Genomic DNA, 18986 nt, shown 5'->3' on the forward strand with positions numbered 1-18986 from the left:
AAAGAGAGTTTAGAATTAAGACACTGGGAAGATATGGTTCTATTCATTCACTATATTATTTAAAAAAAACTTGTGCTCTAAAATACTAGACAGCAAATAGTTTAGAAAACAGTATACACAGCAGTCACAACATTTTTAAAGTTCAATTTATGGTACTACAGACAGTGCCTTCCATTTATTTTGATCCACTACGTTGATGTCACTCAAAATTATAACAACAATTGATTTAGTTATCCAGCTGATTCCTGGGTGCACATCACAATTTGCATAGGTACACAAGAGTGTTTATGTCAATAATTGAATTAATTGTTCTCTGAGGCTATTCCCTCCCCGCCCCAATTAATCTTTTCTCCCCCTCATTTAGAATTTAGGGCCCATCCAACTGATATACTTTTCTATAGCTTTATGATTTGATTCAAGAGGTTTTGATCACATTGTTAGAGTAAAATTAACCACTGATTAATGTAAGTCGAAGACTATGAGTAAAATTCTGCTCAGTTACTCTGGATTCGTTCCAGCATAACTCCGTTCAAGTCAAGGAATAGTTTGATCTAATAATATTTGTAAATGGGTTAAAATCACAATTTTTTCCCCCTGTCGACTATTAAATAAATTAGTAAATAAAAAAATTATTCATGACTATCTGACCAGCTTTAGAGATTGTTGAATACTCTAATTGTCACAAATCTCCTCCCCCCCAATCTATTGGCAAGTAATTTATATGAGAACAATTTTTTCCATTGTCAGTCTGTCAATGAATCACTCTGGATTTACACCAGCGTGAGAAGAATGTGACCACTACATAAAACCTGGAAAAAAGGTATTTGCCAATATGAAAGATACACACCTTTTATCGATTTATCATTAAAATAGTCTTCTAGGACTGGGCTCCCTTGCGTATCAAATAAACTCTGATTTACAGTAGATACAGTTAAAATCTCCTCAGTTGACATTTCCATTAGTTCATCTTCACCATCCAGACTTGACAAACCAATCAGATCACTACTGTTAAATAAACTGGCTCGGATTTTCTCTATTTTAGCTCGTGACCTTATCTGCGTAAATAACGAAAGTAGTTACAAGGAATTCTGATGGGGAACATATTATCTGTCATTCATATTGGTTAAGTCTTGCATTCTCTTTTCTTGCAGAGGTTTAACATTATACATGTGCTACATTAATTCTCTGATACCAGAATTCAGATTTACTGGCAATACATCCACCCTAGGAAGTGGGGTCTTTGAAACCACCACACCCTGGGTTAATTACACAGGCCTCTGAGAAATGACTATTCCATTTCTTAAGTTTGGAGGTAACTCTTGAGATAAGAAGCCTTGAGATATGAAAATATTAGTTCTAGATCAACTTGAAGGTTTCAGGGTCACCTGCAGTTCTCCTCAACTGTGCGGTATTTAGAAAATATCTACATAAAATTGGCCCTTGGAAGCAGAGCTATTGTTCCAGCTCCCTAACTTTCTTGGAAGCTGTGAATATCAGTAATGCATCATTACCGGAATAGCTACAGACCAGGTGTACGGTTCAGCATGATTATGTTACCATTTTCCTTTACAGGATCTATTGCTTATTTCAATGCGAATATCTTTGGCTCAGTAAAAAATTAAGACAGCTGAATATATTCCTTTGGAGTAAACTATATTTTCTTCTATAAGATGAGCTGAAACACAAGCCTAATTCTGAAGCTGCAACAAACTTGAGGCAGATGTTACTGAAAGCCTCTGGAAGCCCAGGGGAGATTTTTCAAATGAGGGATTTAGGAGCACTAGACCTTCAATAGCATTTGCAGTCCTTTGGAAAGGAGAATTTTAAACAAGCAGACGTTAGCCCAAGTATGCTACTCTTTTGGCAACAAAGTTCAAAATCATTCAATGTCAAACCATAATATTGAGGGAATCAAGTACATTCTTAAAGTCTACTGAAGTAATAAACTGTAAAAACCCACAGTGACTTTACACTGTTGCATTCAGAAAGGATGTTGATTTTAAAGGTTCTGATAAAGGCAAAAGAAAGTGTTTAGAGTCACTGCACTGTGATCCCGGGGCAAATCTGAAGATAATGTAGTACAAGAAAGCATATCCATCAAATTCTAACTGGAATGCATTTGATGCTGTGTCCTAGTTAGACAGCATAATTTGTGCTGAACTATTGCTTGTTTATAGTACCTGCCACTCTCCATCCAATATACAAAAGTGAATTATTCATGTTGTAGTATTACCCCCACACCAGTCTATATGGAAAGGAAACACCCTCTTTGGCCCTGTGAGTCACCCCCACAATATGGTGTAGAGAGAAGTGAAAAACAAGATTTGTTTTGTTTTTGAGTTTGGGGGAAGACAGTTACTAGAATCGACATCATTCATTTAGGACAAAATCTGGCCTGACTGCTCCAAGAAAGGGGAGCTACAAATGAATCCCTGACTGCCTGAAAGCTGTTACCTCCACTACTGCAAAACCCTTGATTGGCCGTGACATCAGTGGCTGGTTGTCCAGTGACGTGACAGTGTACATTGATCCAACATCAGATACAGACGCTGTTTCTACATTGTCAAGTTGTTCCCCAAGACTGCCAAGGCTGCCAAGGCTTCCAGTGCTGCAAAGTGAAAGATCTAAGCTCTCCTGGCTGGAAACAACATGTGGCTCTAGCAGTCCTGGTGGAATGGCCAACTCCAGTCCAGCTTGAAACTGGTCTACAGAAATATCGCTAATTGTCCGAGAGATACCCTGCGAGCTGCAGAGGGAGGCCTGGCTTGTAGAGGCTGAGGCACTAACACTCATGGCAGGTGTGACGCTGCTAGAACTGCTGATATCGAGACTGTCTGCACTACTAGACACAGTTGGTTTTTCCAATTCAGTCCTACATTCTCCTCCTCCTGCTTTGTCCTTGATTTTTTTGGGATCCTCTTCCTGCAAGGGGATGTAGATTTCATCTTTGAAGACTCCACCATGTGCATTACACGCCTTCCGGATTGCACTTCTGACAATACCCTCCTCTAAGTGAGTTGGTATTCCAGAAATCACAAGTAACCGACTGTGAGCTGTTGCACCCACTAGTGCCTGGCAAGCATCAGCTACAGCATCATTTGTCACACCTAGCCCTTGTGGATCCTTTTTAGTTAGGTGTCTGAGAATTATAAGTAAGGTCAGCGCTCTATGAAACCATAACATATCCTCAGGTTTGCTTCCTCCTATATTCAGAATTGCAGCGTCAGTTTCAGCAGCTCGGGATGAAGACCGTTTACCTGAAGACGATGTCTTTTCCCGCTTCATTTTGACTTTTTTCCTCTTTGACAGGAGGCTTGGGCTCTGGGGCGTCTGTCCTGGAGAAGATGAAGAGGAGGAAGAGGAATCACTTAGATTTGGGGCATTTGTTGAGGACATCACACTAGCTGTTACACTCATGTTGATTGGCAGAGTCACTTCTGCTACAGCTAGACAGCCTTCCATCAGAGCATGGAAGTAGGTTGAAAATCTTCCCTGGTCAGCCACTCCCACACCAGAGCCACCACATGCATTTCCAGACACCCAGTTTTGAGTTTCTTCATCGTATAGTTTGTGCAGTTCAGACTGAAGAGCCATAAGCATGGCTAGACAGGGATTTAGCTGAAGTGCAATGGAAGAAGACAACCCTGCTGGGTTCTTTTTCTGTTCCAGATTGTGAATTTTGCGAAGCAACTCTCCCAAGAGATGAAATATCAGTTCCTTCACACAAGCTGCCATGTCTGTCGTCCAGAGAAAGTTCCCTATGTATGGAAGACAGAAAGACATGGGAATTAGATTTATTCCAATGTGACTGGCTTTATTACATGAATTATGACAACATTCAACGGGCGTAAAATCAAACAAGGCCACTTACAAACCCATAGTGATATTCTTCCCACAGAGACATCTTCATGCAACCAACAAATACATAATACTAGAAGGTCCTATGGCAAAACAAACCTACATTTTGCATCACTCAAGTTCAGCAGGCTTTAAATGCATCACCTTGACTAAAATTAAAAAAATGCAAGAATACAATCTGATCAATGGGCCTGTGTTTACTGCATTCAGTTTATCTTGTGATGGATGTCTTCACATTTCCAGTTTTTGTTTTACTCCAAATTTTTCAATTCACAACGCATAATTGCATCACAAGAAGCTGTCAGGAGAAGCTGGAGGTACTAGCAGCTGGGTAGGGATAACTGAAGCTTTGTGGCATTTGGGAAAGTGTCGGAGACCATTTGTGCTTATGGGCAAGGCAACAATTTTGGCCTGGAGGTCATGGTAACTGTTCACAGTAATTGTGAATTTTAATGACGTGTGTGAAACCTGCAGTGATGGCTCCTGTGAGCCTGGCTCCCTGCTATGGGCATTGTGACCGGGCCGATGAGGTCACAATGCCACTCTGGTTTGCTGCGTACACCCGGTCATAGATGGAGATGGGGGACGGGGATGTGCCAAACCTGAGTGGCGCTGTGACGTAGTGTACCAGGTCACCATGCCTAGAGCGGGAAGCGGGGCCCAACCCAACAGGACAGGAGCCACTGCAGGAGGAGGGAGCGGTGGACTCTCGCGCTCCGACACCCCCACGTCTCTGTGATTTTTTCATGACTCTGGGGTTTTTTTCCCTTGCACCTCTGCAGTGAAATTGACTAAAAATTTGAATGGCAAAATCATAGACTTAATTTTGGGATAAGCCCACGACCTGGATATTTCTCTTAAAATGATCAGCAGAGAAGCAGTTAGTGTTTATACTTAGATTTTCCCGTCTTTAAGGTTTCATAGTTAATACAATGAGATAAATATGAGTGGTGTAAACGGCCACGTTCATGATTTTAAGCCACCTGGAGACTTCGGAGGACAGCACTCTAGCAGTTTACACTCTATTCAGATTTACAAAATCATTTTCACAACCATGAGTGTTAGATTTTTTTAAAATGAAAGCTCAGAACGTAGGCTTCTCTGGCAAAGCACTGGCCGCAGTACTGGAGAATACAAAGGCTCCTGGTTACTAAGTAACCTCATTATCAACACATCCTTGCATTGATGAGATAAGGGGTAAAATTTTCAAAAGCTCTTAAGTGACTCCTAAGTGTCATTTTCAAAAGTGATTCAGGCACTTAGGTGCTCTTGAAAATTTTACCCAGTGTACTTAAATAGATATCAGCTGGAAAGTCTTCATGTGATTTTTCTAGTACTGAGTTTATTTTAAAATTTGGCATTATTAAACCATGCGAATGCATACTGTTTTGGAGTTTAGTAATTATGATGGAATTTATGGTTTTAAAGGAAGTTTAAATACTGTAATTTTTCTTTCTGAACATTCCAGTTGATCAGCTGTTTCATTGGTCATTAAATACTCAAAAAATACTGTACTCTCACCTAAGAGTTCCACCATTTGTAGGAGAACTGAAGCAGGGATAGTATCCAATTCATCTTCTGATTTTACATCACCATCCTCTAATTTCCACGTTAACAGCTGTTCTGTAAATGCCATAGCCAGAGGGAATTCGAGCGGAAGAGAGTGCAAAACTAAGACAGCACCAGGAGGGGGGGATACTCCTTAAACAAGACGACAGAGAGGAATTCCCATTACAATTCTATAAACTAGAAGGCAACAACTGTGTCAAGAAAAAGCAAAGTCTTATTAGGCCAGGTTCAAACATTGTTTTAAATTTTTCTAAGCTTAAGAGTTTGTTAAGTGAGGTAGTTGATTAAATCGACTAATCCTCTCATTAAACAGAAATGAAAAGACAGAAAAGGAAAATATTAAGTTCATGATGTAGCCAGATGTAGAGTTCTGGATTTGTATTTGTATTCATTAAAATGTGTAGATCTTTCATATTCATTGTACTACAGACAATGGTTTCCTGAATATTGACAGGACACTAGGGCTAGTGCAAAATGGAATACAGGAATTATAGTGACCGTAAGTGGTGAGACTTTGAAGAATTTATTGAAAAAAAAAAACCTTGCTTTTTTGCCTTTTCTACCCACCTCCCCCCAAATTATAAACCAATCAAGCTATTTCTCCTACAGGCTGGCGGGAAGAAAGAATGTTATTTCTACTGAAATATTTCCAAGGGGCCCTGATCCTACAGTGATGACGGCCAGCCATATAACTATCTACATAGCTAAAACTAGGTTAGAATGTGGCATCTCAAATAAAGCACCGACCTGGGGCAATGGATCAGGACTGAACTTAGCAGAGTGCAGCCTGCTCAGTCACCCACCCCAATCCCTGCAGCAAGCAGGGAAGACCCCCTGGAAAAGCATCGGCTGGCTTCTGAGAACTGATGAGACTGCAGTGTGAGGTGCTGTCAGTTTAGAACTGCCCGGACAGTATCAAACCTTGCCTGTTTAGTTAGTGACAGTATACTCCTCTTGCCTGGTATTTTCTGGTACCTTGTACAGAACACATGAACAGAACGTAAGTTTGGTGCTGCCTCAGGAAACTCTGATAAATAAGGTGATTTAGCCTGTCCTCAGTTTGCAAATACTAAAAACATTTACCTAATTTGATGTGGACCTTGTCAGTGGAGATAATCACTGAAGGATACTGATTGGTTGTTGGGGGTGGTGTCAAGCCTGTGTTGGTTGGAGAGGCATCCCGAGGGTAACATACTGCCTCAGTTAGGTTTAACTGACCGTTCCTCTTTATTTTATGACCAAGACCATAGACAAACACGCGAGCCCATGGAGCCTTATACAGGGAGGAACTAGAAAATAACCAGAAAACAATTAAATTAATTTAATTAATTAAAATTAATAAAACCCCAAACGTAAAAAGGACACAATCAAGGGGTATGTCGTATCCTTCTGCACTATCATCCCCCACCTCTCCAAGATAAATCCTTGAAAAGGTTTGTGTCGAAAAATTAACACAGGCATTACACAGACTTCCCAAAGAGGTCTTAGAGAGAGGCAGATCACAATCCAGGCCCAGCAGCTTAAACAGGGTCTCTTTATAACTGGTTGCTCTCCCACTTCCTTAATAACTTACTCTTTGCGGAATCCAGACTGACTTTCCTTACAGGACACAACTACAAAAGCAGCCCCAGGAAAATTAACATCCATATTGACTTTGGACTCTGAAATAGGGAAGTCTTCAGCGGGGAATTGTTCTGGTGCGGTCTGTAAAATGACATTTAACAATGAAAGCCTCGGAGAAGCAAAGCAATAAGCCAAAACCCCTTCCTTGCCCCTTATTTTACAGCTAAAAATAGTACTGCAAAGTAGTTACATAACTTGAGACCATTCATTTCAGTACTACACAGGCTATCCCCCTGCATGTGTGCACAAAGTGTACGGTATGACCAGATAGCATTGCAGTGTGTTCACAGAATTTTGAATTTAAGGACAGTAATAAGTATTGTAAAAGTATTCTAGCAAGAAAGGCAATCTCTCTAGAGGAAAAAGATTAATACATATTTTAATAAATTCACATTTTCTTCACAGTACTATAAACATTCAGAAAGCATCAAAAAATATTGTTTACCTGAAAGAAGGAACAGATTTGTTTAGTTAGTTCTAACAGACTCTCCTCTCCTTGATGTAGTGTCCGAGTGATGGCTACAGTCAGCCACTCCCTGATTTGTTGTGAATTGCCCTGGTAGAAAAGATCTGTGGCAGAACAGCTCTGGGAATGGATACAATGCTGTAGGGACTGGGCCAAAAGAATAGAACTTGAACTGATTGTTCCATCTGTAAAGAACAAATGCAATACACTGCATATTGGAAGATCCTCTGAACTTATAAGCAGTCAAAGAAACACTCAAGAGCATGTTTTAAAAAGCTCACAGATCACAAGCCTTTATATCTGCATTTCTGCTCAAGTGCAAGTCCTCCTAAGGTTTAGCAGTATAAGGAATTCTTCCAGGGCCAAACCTGTGCCCCTGACATTGCTGACACAGAACTGAATGGAGGGTCGAAGGCCTGGTCTCATTCTGTCCTAGCATTACTCCAATCTTTACATGGACTCCCCCAGGAACAAAAGCAGTGCAAGGGCTCTGGGGCCACCCAACTGTGCCCCACCCTGGAGGCAGTCAGATATCTCCCTAACCCAGCATCACATACGTAGACATTGCTTCCTCCAGTGCCCATGTGGGTGGGGGAGTATCCCCATCCATGTGATGGCCTGGGAGACAGAAGGGGTCGAGTAGCTCCAGCTTGAGAGGTTTTTTGAGGCTGTACAATGAGTCCATGGTGCTTGGGGTTTTTCCCCGCTCATTCCATGAGATGAAGCGGGGAGAAGTGGTGTCCCTGTCCTCAAGCTTCTCCCACTCACAAGCAAGCTATTTTTAGGAGGCTCCCTATCACTGCCTCCCTTTCAGACTGCTGCTGTCTCCAGGAGCTGCGGAGGGCCAATTTGCAGTGCATGGCGGCACTAGACAAAGCAATTCCTACAGAGCCTGTTTGCAGAAATCCCACTCAGAGGGGTGCAATTACACATATTAACATGATTCAAATTACTCGCAGGTTAGCTAAACAAGGGCAGAAATGGAAAAAAAATATTGCTAAGAAGGCAGGAGAAGCAAGGAAGTATGGAGGGACGGTGTGTGCTTAATTACAAGTATTTAAATTGTAGTCTAGAAAAGGATCCCAAAGCCATGCAATTCCTCAAAATACTCTGTACTCTGCAGAGGAGTCACACATGATGCAGCCTCTGTGAGAGCGAATCCAGTCTCAGAATGATTTGGGGGAGGGAAGATCTTCAAGCGCTTTAGATTAACTTTGGGTATTAACAACCTATTTTTAGCTACTTTTTAGTTCCTCTTAAGTGCCCTGCCATGTTGCGTGCATCTCTTAGTATGCATAATGGCATTTGACAGGTTGATTTCCACCATTAACACACATTTGATTTAACCCAAGATCTTTTCCCAGAATTCGGCCATGTGCATTCTCTTAGACTCACGAGGAATTAGTTATCAGATTCATGACTCTGTTAGGAAAAGGATGAAATGTTCTGCAAAACTGGAGATGAGCTGAATTTTGAAAATGAAGTGACCCAACTGGCAGCTATATACCTATACTGAATTCAAACTGTACAACGTTTTCAGTTTCTCACAAAGAATCCCACAAACTAAAAGAAGAATAGCAACATATTAAATGGAATCTGTTTGGCGGAGGAATAAGGAGGGAGAAGTCTTTCCTACAGCTTACTTTTCATGAGATCATTAATAAACATTTGCAATGAACACACCTCAGTTTAGCCTAGAATTTACTTGACTGCTTTTACACAGTGGTTAGCCCTTTCTCTAGCTACTCATGGATCTAGTAAGAGACTGCTTATTTCATATGTTCATGCAAGTCTGAAAAACTTAATTTAAAAACAATAGCTCTTAATGGCTTCATGAAACAAACTGAAAATGGTCAGTTTCACGAAACTCCTAAACTTAATCAGTCTTTCACACAGATCTCTGTAAGCGCACACTGACATGGGCATTGCTATACTAGCGTATCAAAAGCAACAGAGCTGCTGCATTTTTCAAGTATTATTTTACCAGGAAGGGGTGGTGCAAGAAGTTGGTTGGACAGCAGCTGCAGGTGCTCCAGGGTGATGTCACGGATAGCCGGAATATGAAATAGACGAGTAAACATATGTGGAGATTTGGGGGCAAAAATATTGAGGAGAGCCATGCGGCAGTACAATCGCGCAAGTGAGGCTTCACATCGCAAAAGTTCTCTACAAAAAAGCGAGATACAGATTCATTAAAATAGGAACTATACCTAGCACCTTGATTTTTGGACCCACAACAGGCGTATGAACTTAAAAACAGCAATAATTTATTAAATAGACCCAGATCTTCCTTATTCACTTTGGAAAGCAAATCAATAGTGACTGAATAGGTAGGTTCTATATGAGAAACTCTAAACTTCTCACTACTGCTTATCCAATCTTTGGGCACCAACAGGCCACAAGTTTAAAACCCCTATGGAGCTCTTCATAGTCACGGGACCCCACATGTATGGATCTGATGACAGGAACAGAGCTCTCTTTACTCGTAACTTTACTCGAGACAAGGGCAGTGAACAAACACGCTTCTCATCTCTAAAAAGAGATGAAGCGATCAATGCCTCAGTTTTAATTAACGATCTGATGGCCCTTTTTGGCAAGGTAAAGGTATAAATTCTTCCTACCCAAAATTCCCTTTACTTTCAGTTGGGACCTCAGATACGGTAGGTCTCTTCCACTAGTGGTCTTTGCTTTTACAGCTTGGTCTTCCAAGTTATGAGCTCAATCCTGTGAAGTGCTCTGAGGTCCCAAGTCAGCAGGAATTTGAAGTGTTCAGAATCACACAGGATTGAGCGCATAGATGATAAACAGAAATTACCACCATCACAAAAAGTGACTGTACTTGACAAGATATTTGTATCCTTGCTAGAGCTAAATATTTATGAATAATTTAGAGATAATTCTTGTTTTAACAAAACCCTAATAAGATCATCATAACTCCTTTTATAAAAAGATGATCTAGCCAATACTATGTGGAGATCAAATGACCTCTTTTTAGGTTTAAACCTAGTGAGTGTACTAAGAAGGTGTTCAGCAGTTTTCTTGAAATCTACTATTTAAAGCAAAGCTGCAATAAGTAATAGATTTTACTGTATGAAACACTGTACGTTCATCCAAATAATATGCATGGAAATATTGATATAAGAGCTCTAAATACACTACATTAATTTCTTATTTACCTGTGAATTTGGATGTTTGTATTATCCAGAGTAACCAATCCATTTGTTGCAGTCCTCCTATAGCCAGCAGGTGGCCTTTCTAACATGTCAATAGGATACCAGTATCTTACCAACACGCCTTCACTTCTGAGATAAGTCTCTACTTGCACCAATTCATTTACCTGAAATGTCAAAAACAATGCCATCAATACATTGGACACATCTTTACTCAAAGAGCAGAAAACAGCATCTTACATGAACTAGCATGTTTCACCATGGAGATCAGAGAAAAATGCTATAACCCATTAAAAAACTTAAATATAGCTTTACTCACCGAATCAACGTCCAGAACAACACCATGGAGACCAAATGTCTTCAGCATCCCACGAATAGCAAATTTAGGTAAAGCCGTTCCCACAGCATTGCTGGCCACATTGTTACTGTCTGGGGAGCGAGTCACCACTGTGAGGCCTGGAGATAAAGGAAAAACATGTCTTCAAAACATCATTTAACATGAGAAGGTCCCGAATAAACTAACAGTATATACAAACTGACTCCTACCACCCAGAATCTGATAGACTAATCTTTGGCTCAGAATGCACGAAGACTGTTTGCATTAACAATGCACAAGCTGTAGCCTTAGCACACCTGATTCTGCTGTTTGGTGGGTTGTTTTACACGTTCACTTCGTGCACAGCACGCGCATTGACAAGTGATTCACTTTTTAGAAAAGTTATTAAAAAAAAGCAAAACAAAAGCAGTGATTTAACCCCTCCAGTTCTATCCATTTATTAAACTAAAAACGTTGCAGCCTTAATTTAACCAAATAATGATTTTGTCCCATGTGCGCCAAGGTCAAAGGGTGTTTAGTCCTAACTTTTCTCCTACTGGCAAATAAAGATTGAAATAGACATACCTTTCCGAACTTTATCAATAGTGAATTTATTTGCTTCATCTTTGATATCCTCAATGGTAGGAAGATAGAGGTCTCTTGGGATACCACCATTTTCCTCATAAAGGAATTCTACTGTTTGTCGGGCTATATCGACCATTCCTGATAAACAGAATAGCATTTGGATTAGATGCTGGCCTTGGTCTTGTAACAAACCACACAACCTAACAAATATATCACAACATAGTCTCATTTACTCATTACAAGCCAGATTCTGCCCCCTCACTCATCTCTTTGGGTAAGAGGTAGCAAAATCTGGCCTTATGTCTAGCACTCAAAAAGACGAAATCAATATTATACCGATTTCTGGAGAATATTTATAGAGCTAATCTGTTTCAGGAAACAAGTTAGTTTACTACTGATGATAACTATTTCATAGTTAAATTAAATGTTTACCTGCAGACTACAAGCTATTCTGAAAAGACAGTGATAAAGACAACATTGTGGATAATCTACTGCCGCATTATATTAAATAGTGTTTCAAGCACTAAGTTTGTGCACTTTGGACAAAGAAAGTCATTTTCATTTAGTATTTACCTCTGTAGATTTGCTGTCCAAATAGAAATTTATGAGGAGTAGACATTTTCAAAGCAACATTCTAAGGGATATCTTAATTAGAGAGAGACTTAGAGAGAGAACTACCATAGGAAACAAAATAAGAATGGCATGGGTCCATTAGGATAAGTCTTAAAGATAACCTTCCTCAGTCATTTAAATACTTCTTATGCTCACTTAAAAGGGAAAGAAACATGCAAAAGTCCCAGTTCCTTTTGCAACCTGAGATCCTCAGAGCACCAGAAGGGGTACTAGCAGAGCTTTAGAATTCCTGCCCTCCAAGTTTTTGCACTATGTTCTAATGCCTGAATGGCTTCCATATCTGGAAATGTTGCACTTGGCGTATCAAGGGCCCTAGAGTAAACGAGTAGAGGAAAGGAAAACAGAAGTGGCAGAAGCTCTACTCTTGCCTCCCAGCTGAAGTGAGAAATAAACAGATTCTTCCAAAATACTAAGACTACTGCTCATCCTCATCAGGAGATTTTACTGATTATTGAAATTCTACCAACCAGGCTGATTTGAAGGGAGGCTTTCCTAACAATGAGCTAATATATCCTGCATTAGAACCCTTAACCTCCGCTACCCAGGGGTACATTAAACTAAGATTAATGAGCCAATGGATTATAATAATCATGAAACAAACTAAGAAAGAGCATTATAAAGGGAAAACCACAGCACAGAAGCTTGTTTTGATTTTATCAGAACAGAAATGTTTATCTACTTCATTTTTCATGACTTTTTTTTTTTAAAGGAATGTTTTATTTTAATCTGCATGAAGAAGTGACTAGGAACCTCAGTGTCAAGTGACTAGGAACAAAGACATACTCAGTCACTCACACGCTAGCTGCTGTATAAACTTTGACCTACCAAGTGCAATTAACTTGGGAGTGGCAATGAAATAAAAAAAAAGGACTTTTAAAGCAAAGAGGAGAAAAACTTATTTACAAAGCACATTTGTCATTGAATATTCAGGCTGATTGGTCCCCGTACATAAGCTGTAGAAGGCGGCTGTTGACTCTCCCGCTGAGCAAGTAATTGTATGTGAGGAAGAGCTGCCAAACTTGTACTGAAATGAAAAGTCTTTTTGCAGCATTCCCCTGTGTCCAAATCACTAGTTTATCAACATGGAAGAAGACACATCTTGGGAAAAAACCCTAACACTAGAGCTAAGGTTTCTAGCCATAAAAATAAAATGAGTTAGCATACGTCTGATAGAGGTTACAGCCATGCACTTTGCCAATAGCTCCTGAATAGCAAGTAAAATCAAGTATCAAAAGCAAATACACCACCAGGAGTTCACGAGAACTGTGTAGCATTTTTTGTCAAGATTTTATGTTCCTTAACCAAGTAATTTTGATTAAAAGAACTTCTACAGAAAAGTAAACGAAAAAAATCTCTGATCATACAAGATTATACAACTAAAAAAAATCTGTCATAAAGTAGAGAAATTAAGGTACCAACAATAACATTAATTTTAGTGTTGAAAATGAGCCAAATTAAGTCCTGAAGTTCCCATCCTTGCCTGGCAATGGTTTCCTGCAGAACTAGGTTAACAGGTCAGCAGCCCATATCTTTATGTTGTAATGGTTAGATCTTTGCAATGAAAAATGTAGAACCTTTTTTCAAATGAAAGTAGTGACCCTGTTGAATACAGTAGAATCTAGCAAAAAATGCTAAACTCCCCTAAAATCATGTAATACTTTATTAATTATTATTATTGCTGCATTTGTGACCTTTTGTGCCCAGTGTTAAAGCTTAGTTCTGTTTTTTTTGTGGGGAGATTTCAGTGTGGTACTTACACAAACTCCCTCTTACTGGTTGTCCCATCAGCCCCTATTCCTTGCCCAACTATCTCATAAGGGGGTAGAAATGTCATTAAGCTCTGCTAAATGCTAAAAAGCTGCCAACCATTTCAATCATCTATAACCTTTCTTCTTTCTAAAAACGCTTCAGCACTTTTCACACTTCAGTCAGTATTGATATAGCTGTGTCTAAAAAGTGTGTTTTAAACTCCCAACGACTACATGTTTTTCTGTTCTCATAAGACTCATAGCTCATAACCTAAAAAACAGAAAAGAGTTTGCAGAAACTTTCCACAATCCTCTACCCCACACAAAATCTCACTTTTGAGCAGAAACCAAGCATGGAAAATAATGTTTCTGTAAGTTACAAGCACGGGAAAAACAGAAGACTAAAACTGTTTTGCAGCCTTGACTCTAGTAAGTGCAACAAGGGTCTGGCTAGACCAATCCAGCTCCCACAGTTTCATTCCTGCATCTGTTATATGCCACATACAATTGTGATCATAGAAATAAACATTTGATAGTCATACCTAGCTGTAAAGCCCCTTTAATCTGGTCCAGACCAGACTTCCTCTCAGCTTCATTGCGGAACCGTCTTCTAATTGTAGGGAAAACCTTAGTCTCCCAGGCTTTAACCAAGAGGGCATAGTGATCCTCCTGGGAAGAGAAGTCAAACAAAAAACAAATGGCATTTAGAACAAGAGATTTAATGGAAACTCTAGTTTCTCAAAGCAACAAAATCAGTTCATGACACATTTTTTTTTAAATACAAGACTTGTAGCTAGAGAGCAGCTCTGTAACATGTGAGGTGTCCCATCTTCCTTACCCGGGGGATGTCGTCATCATCATCATCATCGCTTTCATCGTCTGCAATAGCAGGTGGATGTGGATCTGGGCCTGATATGAACAAGTTCTCATAGCTGAGTTCCATTTTATAATGACAAGAAGTGTCACTGTCATATTCTGCAACCAACCAAATGGAAATAATGAACTCCCAATCATTACTAGACATGCTAAAATATTTCATGAAGTTCTTCAGATATGCTGCATTCTGTGGTCTCTCTCCAATCACTTGGTGGAAGTTTAATGCATTTTGACATAGTGTAGCACATTGAATAATTCAATCAAGTGAGGCATCTAACTACATTCAGAGCCCTAATAAAATAATTTTTCATTATGGTTACTTTAACTCAGAACAATTTGAATGCTTTATTCCGTATAATGTAAAACAAAGATAACTGATTTTTAGAATGCTTTGTTTAAAATGAAGTGAGCATTTATCTGCCACGGTCTATTGCGTTTCTTTAACGATTATTGTATTTTATCTGGGAAGCACCCTGAGAATTTCAGTTTGAGAACATTTAAGTGGATTTAGACGGTTTTGCTGAAATACACTGAGCATGCGATTTAAATGCGACTAATGATCACTTTACGTTGCTGAGCTGTGGCAACAGCAGCAATTCTACAAGGAGGTCCGTGGGTTCCAGGGTCAGAAGCTATGCTGGTACCAGCATCGTTATCGCTATCGGAAGCCATGGCAAAAGGCAATGCTTCAAAGTTGGCACTTATTTCTTCAGCTAGGTCAATGCACAGATCAGCAGCATTCCTGTGAGCTTGTCCCTCAGCATAGGCAAACTGGCGAGATCCAAAGTTAGCCCGGACTTTTGTATTCTGTAACAAAATTCAAATAAAGCATAAGAAGTTTTTGTTTTAAAGTACTATTTTAACCCTTTGCTGTGATCTTCCTATTCTAAACCTTGGCCACAGGATGAAATCCCCACTGGTTATTACCATATCCTCTAGTGATATGGATTTCCTTGCATTATTGACCATAAAGGTTAAAAAATAAGTCCGATAATACACAATTGAAAAATATAAAGCTGCTCAATACAGTCTTTGAGCTATAATTGTTCAGCCTGGTGCTTTCAAGAGACAGTCATTTGGACAAATGCAATTTGCAGCAAGGTCACTGTTAAGATTAAAGTGAATTAATAGTAAAGTAAGGCCTATTAGTATATAAAGATTAACTCAGTCTCCTCATCAGACCAGCTTTACTTTATTGTCTTGATGGGTGAGAATACAAGTTTTAACCCAAATGAATAAATAAAGGTGAAAATGATATTAAAAATAGGTCGTGGTTTCCACCCAGGAACATTGACTAGTGTTGGTGAAAGTCAAATACATCCCAAAGTAGGTGTTTTACTGTTAAACCTGCCTTTTTCTGAATGTGCACCACTGGCCACATTCCACCAGAGACATCCTCCAGATAAGGCCCAAGTCGCTGTCCACAATATGTGAAGTACACTCTTCCTTTAGCTGGCTGTCCTGGAGGGGGAGGAGTGCCTTCTGTTCTCTCCCAGCCAATTCCGGCTATATCACCTAGAGGAAAATAAAACACGACCAAAGAGAAACAAGGATTTTTCTGTTTTTCATCCATTACCTTGTTTATATTTAAGAGGTGTTAGGCTCTTTCAGCTAAGTAAATAAACTGAATTCTGACATACCAGGAGAAAGGGTCACATCTAGTCGAACACTCTTCCACTGTAGCAAGCTGGAGCCATTGTAATGCACAGCTCGTCCATTACTAAGAAAGTAAATGTGAAGAAGAAAGTTAAACATAAAAGAGCAGACCTCTAGGGTAAAAATATCATTGTAAATGACCATCAGTTAGCATTCAGGTGGTTGCTATATACTGCTAAAACGCAACTGGAACTATCCTCATTTTGATAAGGAATTACTATATTTCAAAACTTTAATTGCTCCATTTAAATTATCCGTTCGGCACTATTCAGGAACAAAAAGCAAGCCTGGTGCCAGTCCAGAGGAGCTTATACTCATTTTATGTAGTGCACCAGGCTGTAATTTTTAATGAACATATTTGCAACATACTTGTGAAAAAGACATGTGCCAACAGGATTTGTCCATGCTCCGTCCCGCTTTTCTGCTTCAGTGGCAAACCCAAATGAAACTATTGGACCAGTGTCATCATCTGTATCTCCATAGGAAACTATTTCAATCTCCCAGTAAAATGATGGGGCCTAAGGAAACAGCCACGCAGAAAATTTGTTGGTCATTTAAAAAAACTGAAGGTAAAACACCACAGAAATTTGCTCCATCACTGTGATTTCTTACTTGTACTGGAACTGGGGAGGTAGCGTAGATAAACGTGCCACGAGGCAGTCCCCCGCCAGCACTAGGGTCAGCCAAAAAGGTCACTGCTGTAAGATGTGATGAGAACATGCAGGCTCGCACAGGTGGAAACACTCTAGAAGGGCTCCAAGTAATCTCTTTGGGCTGTAAAAGAGGTAAAGAGTGTTTTAGTCTGACTGCATTTGAGGTCACAAGCTAGATTTCATTCTGCTGAAATCCAGTGTCCAAGATCTGCTATGGAATGCATACTCGACCCAGCATATAAAATAAATAACCAATATGTTGCATTCAAGCATGTTTAAGTGTGATGAATTTTTCTTTTTCCTTTAAACCACTGTAATGGTTTGACTCCTGTCATCCTTAGACCACCATATCAGAAACTGAATCCATTAGAGAAAGAGCCAGAAAAGCAGCGCCGTGTTGATATGTTTACCTGTCTTCTGTCTGCCTGGAGAGGCGGAGGTGGGGGACGAGCACAATCTCGATACAACATTCTTAACCTTTCACATTGCACTTCTACAATGAGAAGCCTTTCCCCTATAACAATACAAACCAAACCAACACCATTAATACTGGGAATGTGAGAGTTTAGTTGGAGACAGTCATTTGAGATCTAAAGATTACACCTGTGCTAAAAATCTCTAAATGTGACAATCAGGTCCATTTCAGAAATTAATCTTCCCCTCACTTCTTCCCCCTCCCCATCCCAAAATAAAAAAAAAACCAAACTGAGAAAAACCTAAGAAGTACACCTGAGACTGGCTTATATTTCAGCGAAAGTGTCATGTCTGAGAGGAATTACAAGTCTAAAAAGTACATGGAAATTATTTCCAAGTAACAGCGAAAATTTCATTTTAGGTGAACAAAAGCAGCTGATCTGCATTAAGGGCTGTCACTCCATCCTTACCTAGCATGGAAGGTAAAGAAGTACTACACAGCACTACAGCACCTGACATCCATACTGTGGAAAGACATCCTCATACCTACACCCCACAGTCGCTATTCAGAATGTCCTTGTTTTGTTTAATTTTCCTTATGACAATACATGTTTGTGTTAAATTTATTTAAAATAAAATCAATGAGCTTGTTACAGCTGCAAATGAAACTGACTAAGACACCATCAAATCAAACTATCCCGCTTGCTGTCAGGTAGTCAAGATGCTTCAATGCGCTGAAGTTTATAGGATACTTTCAAGTAAGGCAACCTTCAAGTTATAGGTTGATCATTGGAATAAAATGGCCAGTGGAGATACTCACTAGGAACAGAATAGATTACTATTAAAGTTAAGCATAGTACCACATTGTTCGTAAGTATCTAGTGATTTTGGGTACCAAGACAGATATGGAAGGGTGTTCAACATTTTCTGAAAAATCAAGCAGCATTAAGTGTCAAGTTGGGTGCCCAAAAGCTGAGACGCCCCAAATCACTAGTTATTTAAAAAACTAGGCCACAGAGCTTTGGCTGAATGAGAACAGATAAACTGGCTCTCCTATTAAAATATTTAACCTACGGCTGAACTGACACTGAAAGAACAAGACTGGCATGACGTGCATGTCTCCCCTGGAAGCTGAGTGCAGATAGTGCTTGAGCTCTTCAGGGCCTAGCTAACATTTCCTTGAAGGTACTGTGCCTTGCACAGACCGAACTCTGTGAGCCAGGGAATTCTTGATCAAGGAAAACACTACATTTGAAGAAGAGTTGTGCCAAAGGGGATTTAAACTAATGTTCAAATGACTACAAATGAAGCAAACAATCTAAAACTGAAATTTAAATTAGCATCCAGAACAGTAAATCGTATTTTTTAAATTTACATAATATTCCTTTTAAAAACTGAAATGAGTAAGAAAAGCTGAAG

At 39.6% G+C, this 18986-nt stretch overlaps 1 protein-coding gene across 2 annotated transcripts in view; it reads right to left on the minus strand.

Annotated features, from left to right (window-relative positions):
• The window catches only part of HECTD4 (HECT domain E3 ubiquitin protein ligase 4), a 121546-nt gene that overhangs the window by 14517 nt on the left and 88043 nt on the right, over positions 1 to 18986 (minus strand). For both annotated transcript variants that reach the window (XM_073313568.1, XM_073313567.1), the window contains exons 45-62: positions 17564 to 17667; positions 17113 to 17274; positions 16870 to 17018; positions 16485 to 16564; positions 16196 to 16359; positions 15414 to 15651; positions 14807 to 14943; positions 14511 to 14637; positions 11588 to 11725; positions 11006 to 11142; positions 10693 to 10853; positions 9501 to 9682; positions 7496 to 7701; positions 7001 to 7131; positions 6511 to 6716; positions 5380 to 5559; positions 2455 to 3758; positions 848 to 1055 (exon numbers count right to left, since the gene is read on the minus strand). In XM_073313568.1, coding sequence (XP_073169669.1) covers positions 848 to 1055; positions 2455 to 3758; positions 5380 to 5559; positions 6511 to 6716; positions 7001 to 7131; positions 7496 to 7701; positions 9501 to 9682; positions 10693 to 10853; positions 11006 to 11142; positions 11588 to 11725; positions 14511 to 14637; positions 14807 to 14943; positions 15414 to 15651; positions 16196 to 16359; positions 16485 to 16564; positions 16870 to 17018; positions 17113 to 17274; positions 17564 to 17667 — 4014 coding nt within the window. The remainder of the gene's footprint in view (positions 1 to 847; positions 1056 to 2454; positions 3759 to 5379; positions 5560 to 6510; positions 6717 to 7000; positions 7132 to 7495; positions 7702 to 9500; positions 9683 to 10692; positions 10854 to 11005; positions 11143 to 11587; positions 11726 to 14510; positions 14638 to 14806; positions 14944 to 15413; positions 15652 to 16195; positions 16360 to 16484; positions 16565 to 16869; positions 17019 to 17112; positions 17275 to 17563; positions 17668 to 18986) is intronic.

Source organism: Lepidochelys kempii, chromosome 15, assembly GCF_965140265.1.
Source record: "Lepidochelys kempii isolate rLepKem1 chromosome 15, rLepKem1.hap2, whole genome shotgun sequence".
Classification (NCBI taxonomy): domain Eukaryota; kingdom Metazoa; phylum Chordata; order Testudines; family Cheloniidae; genus Lepidochelys; species Lepidochelys kempii.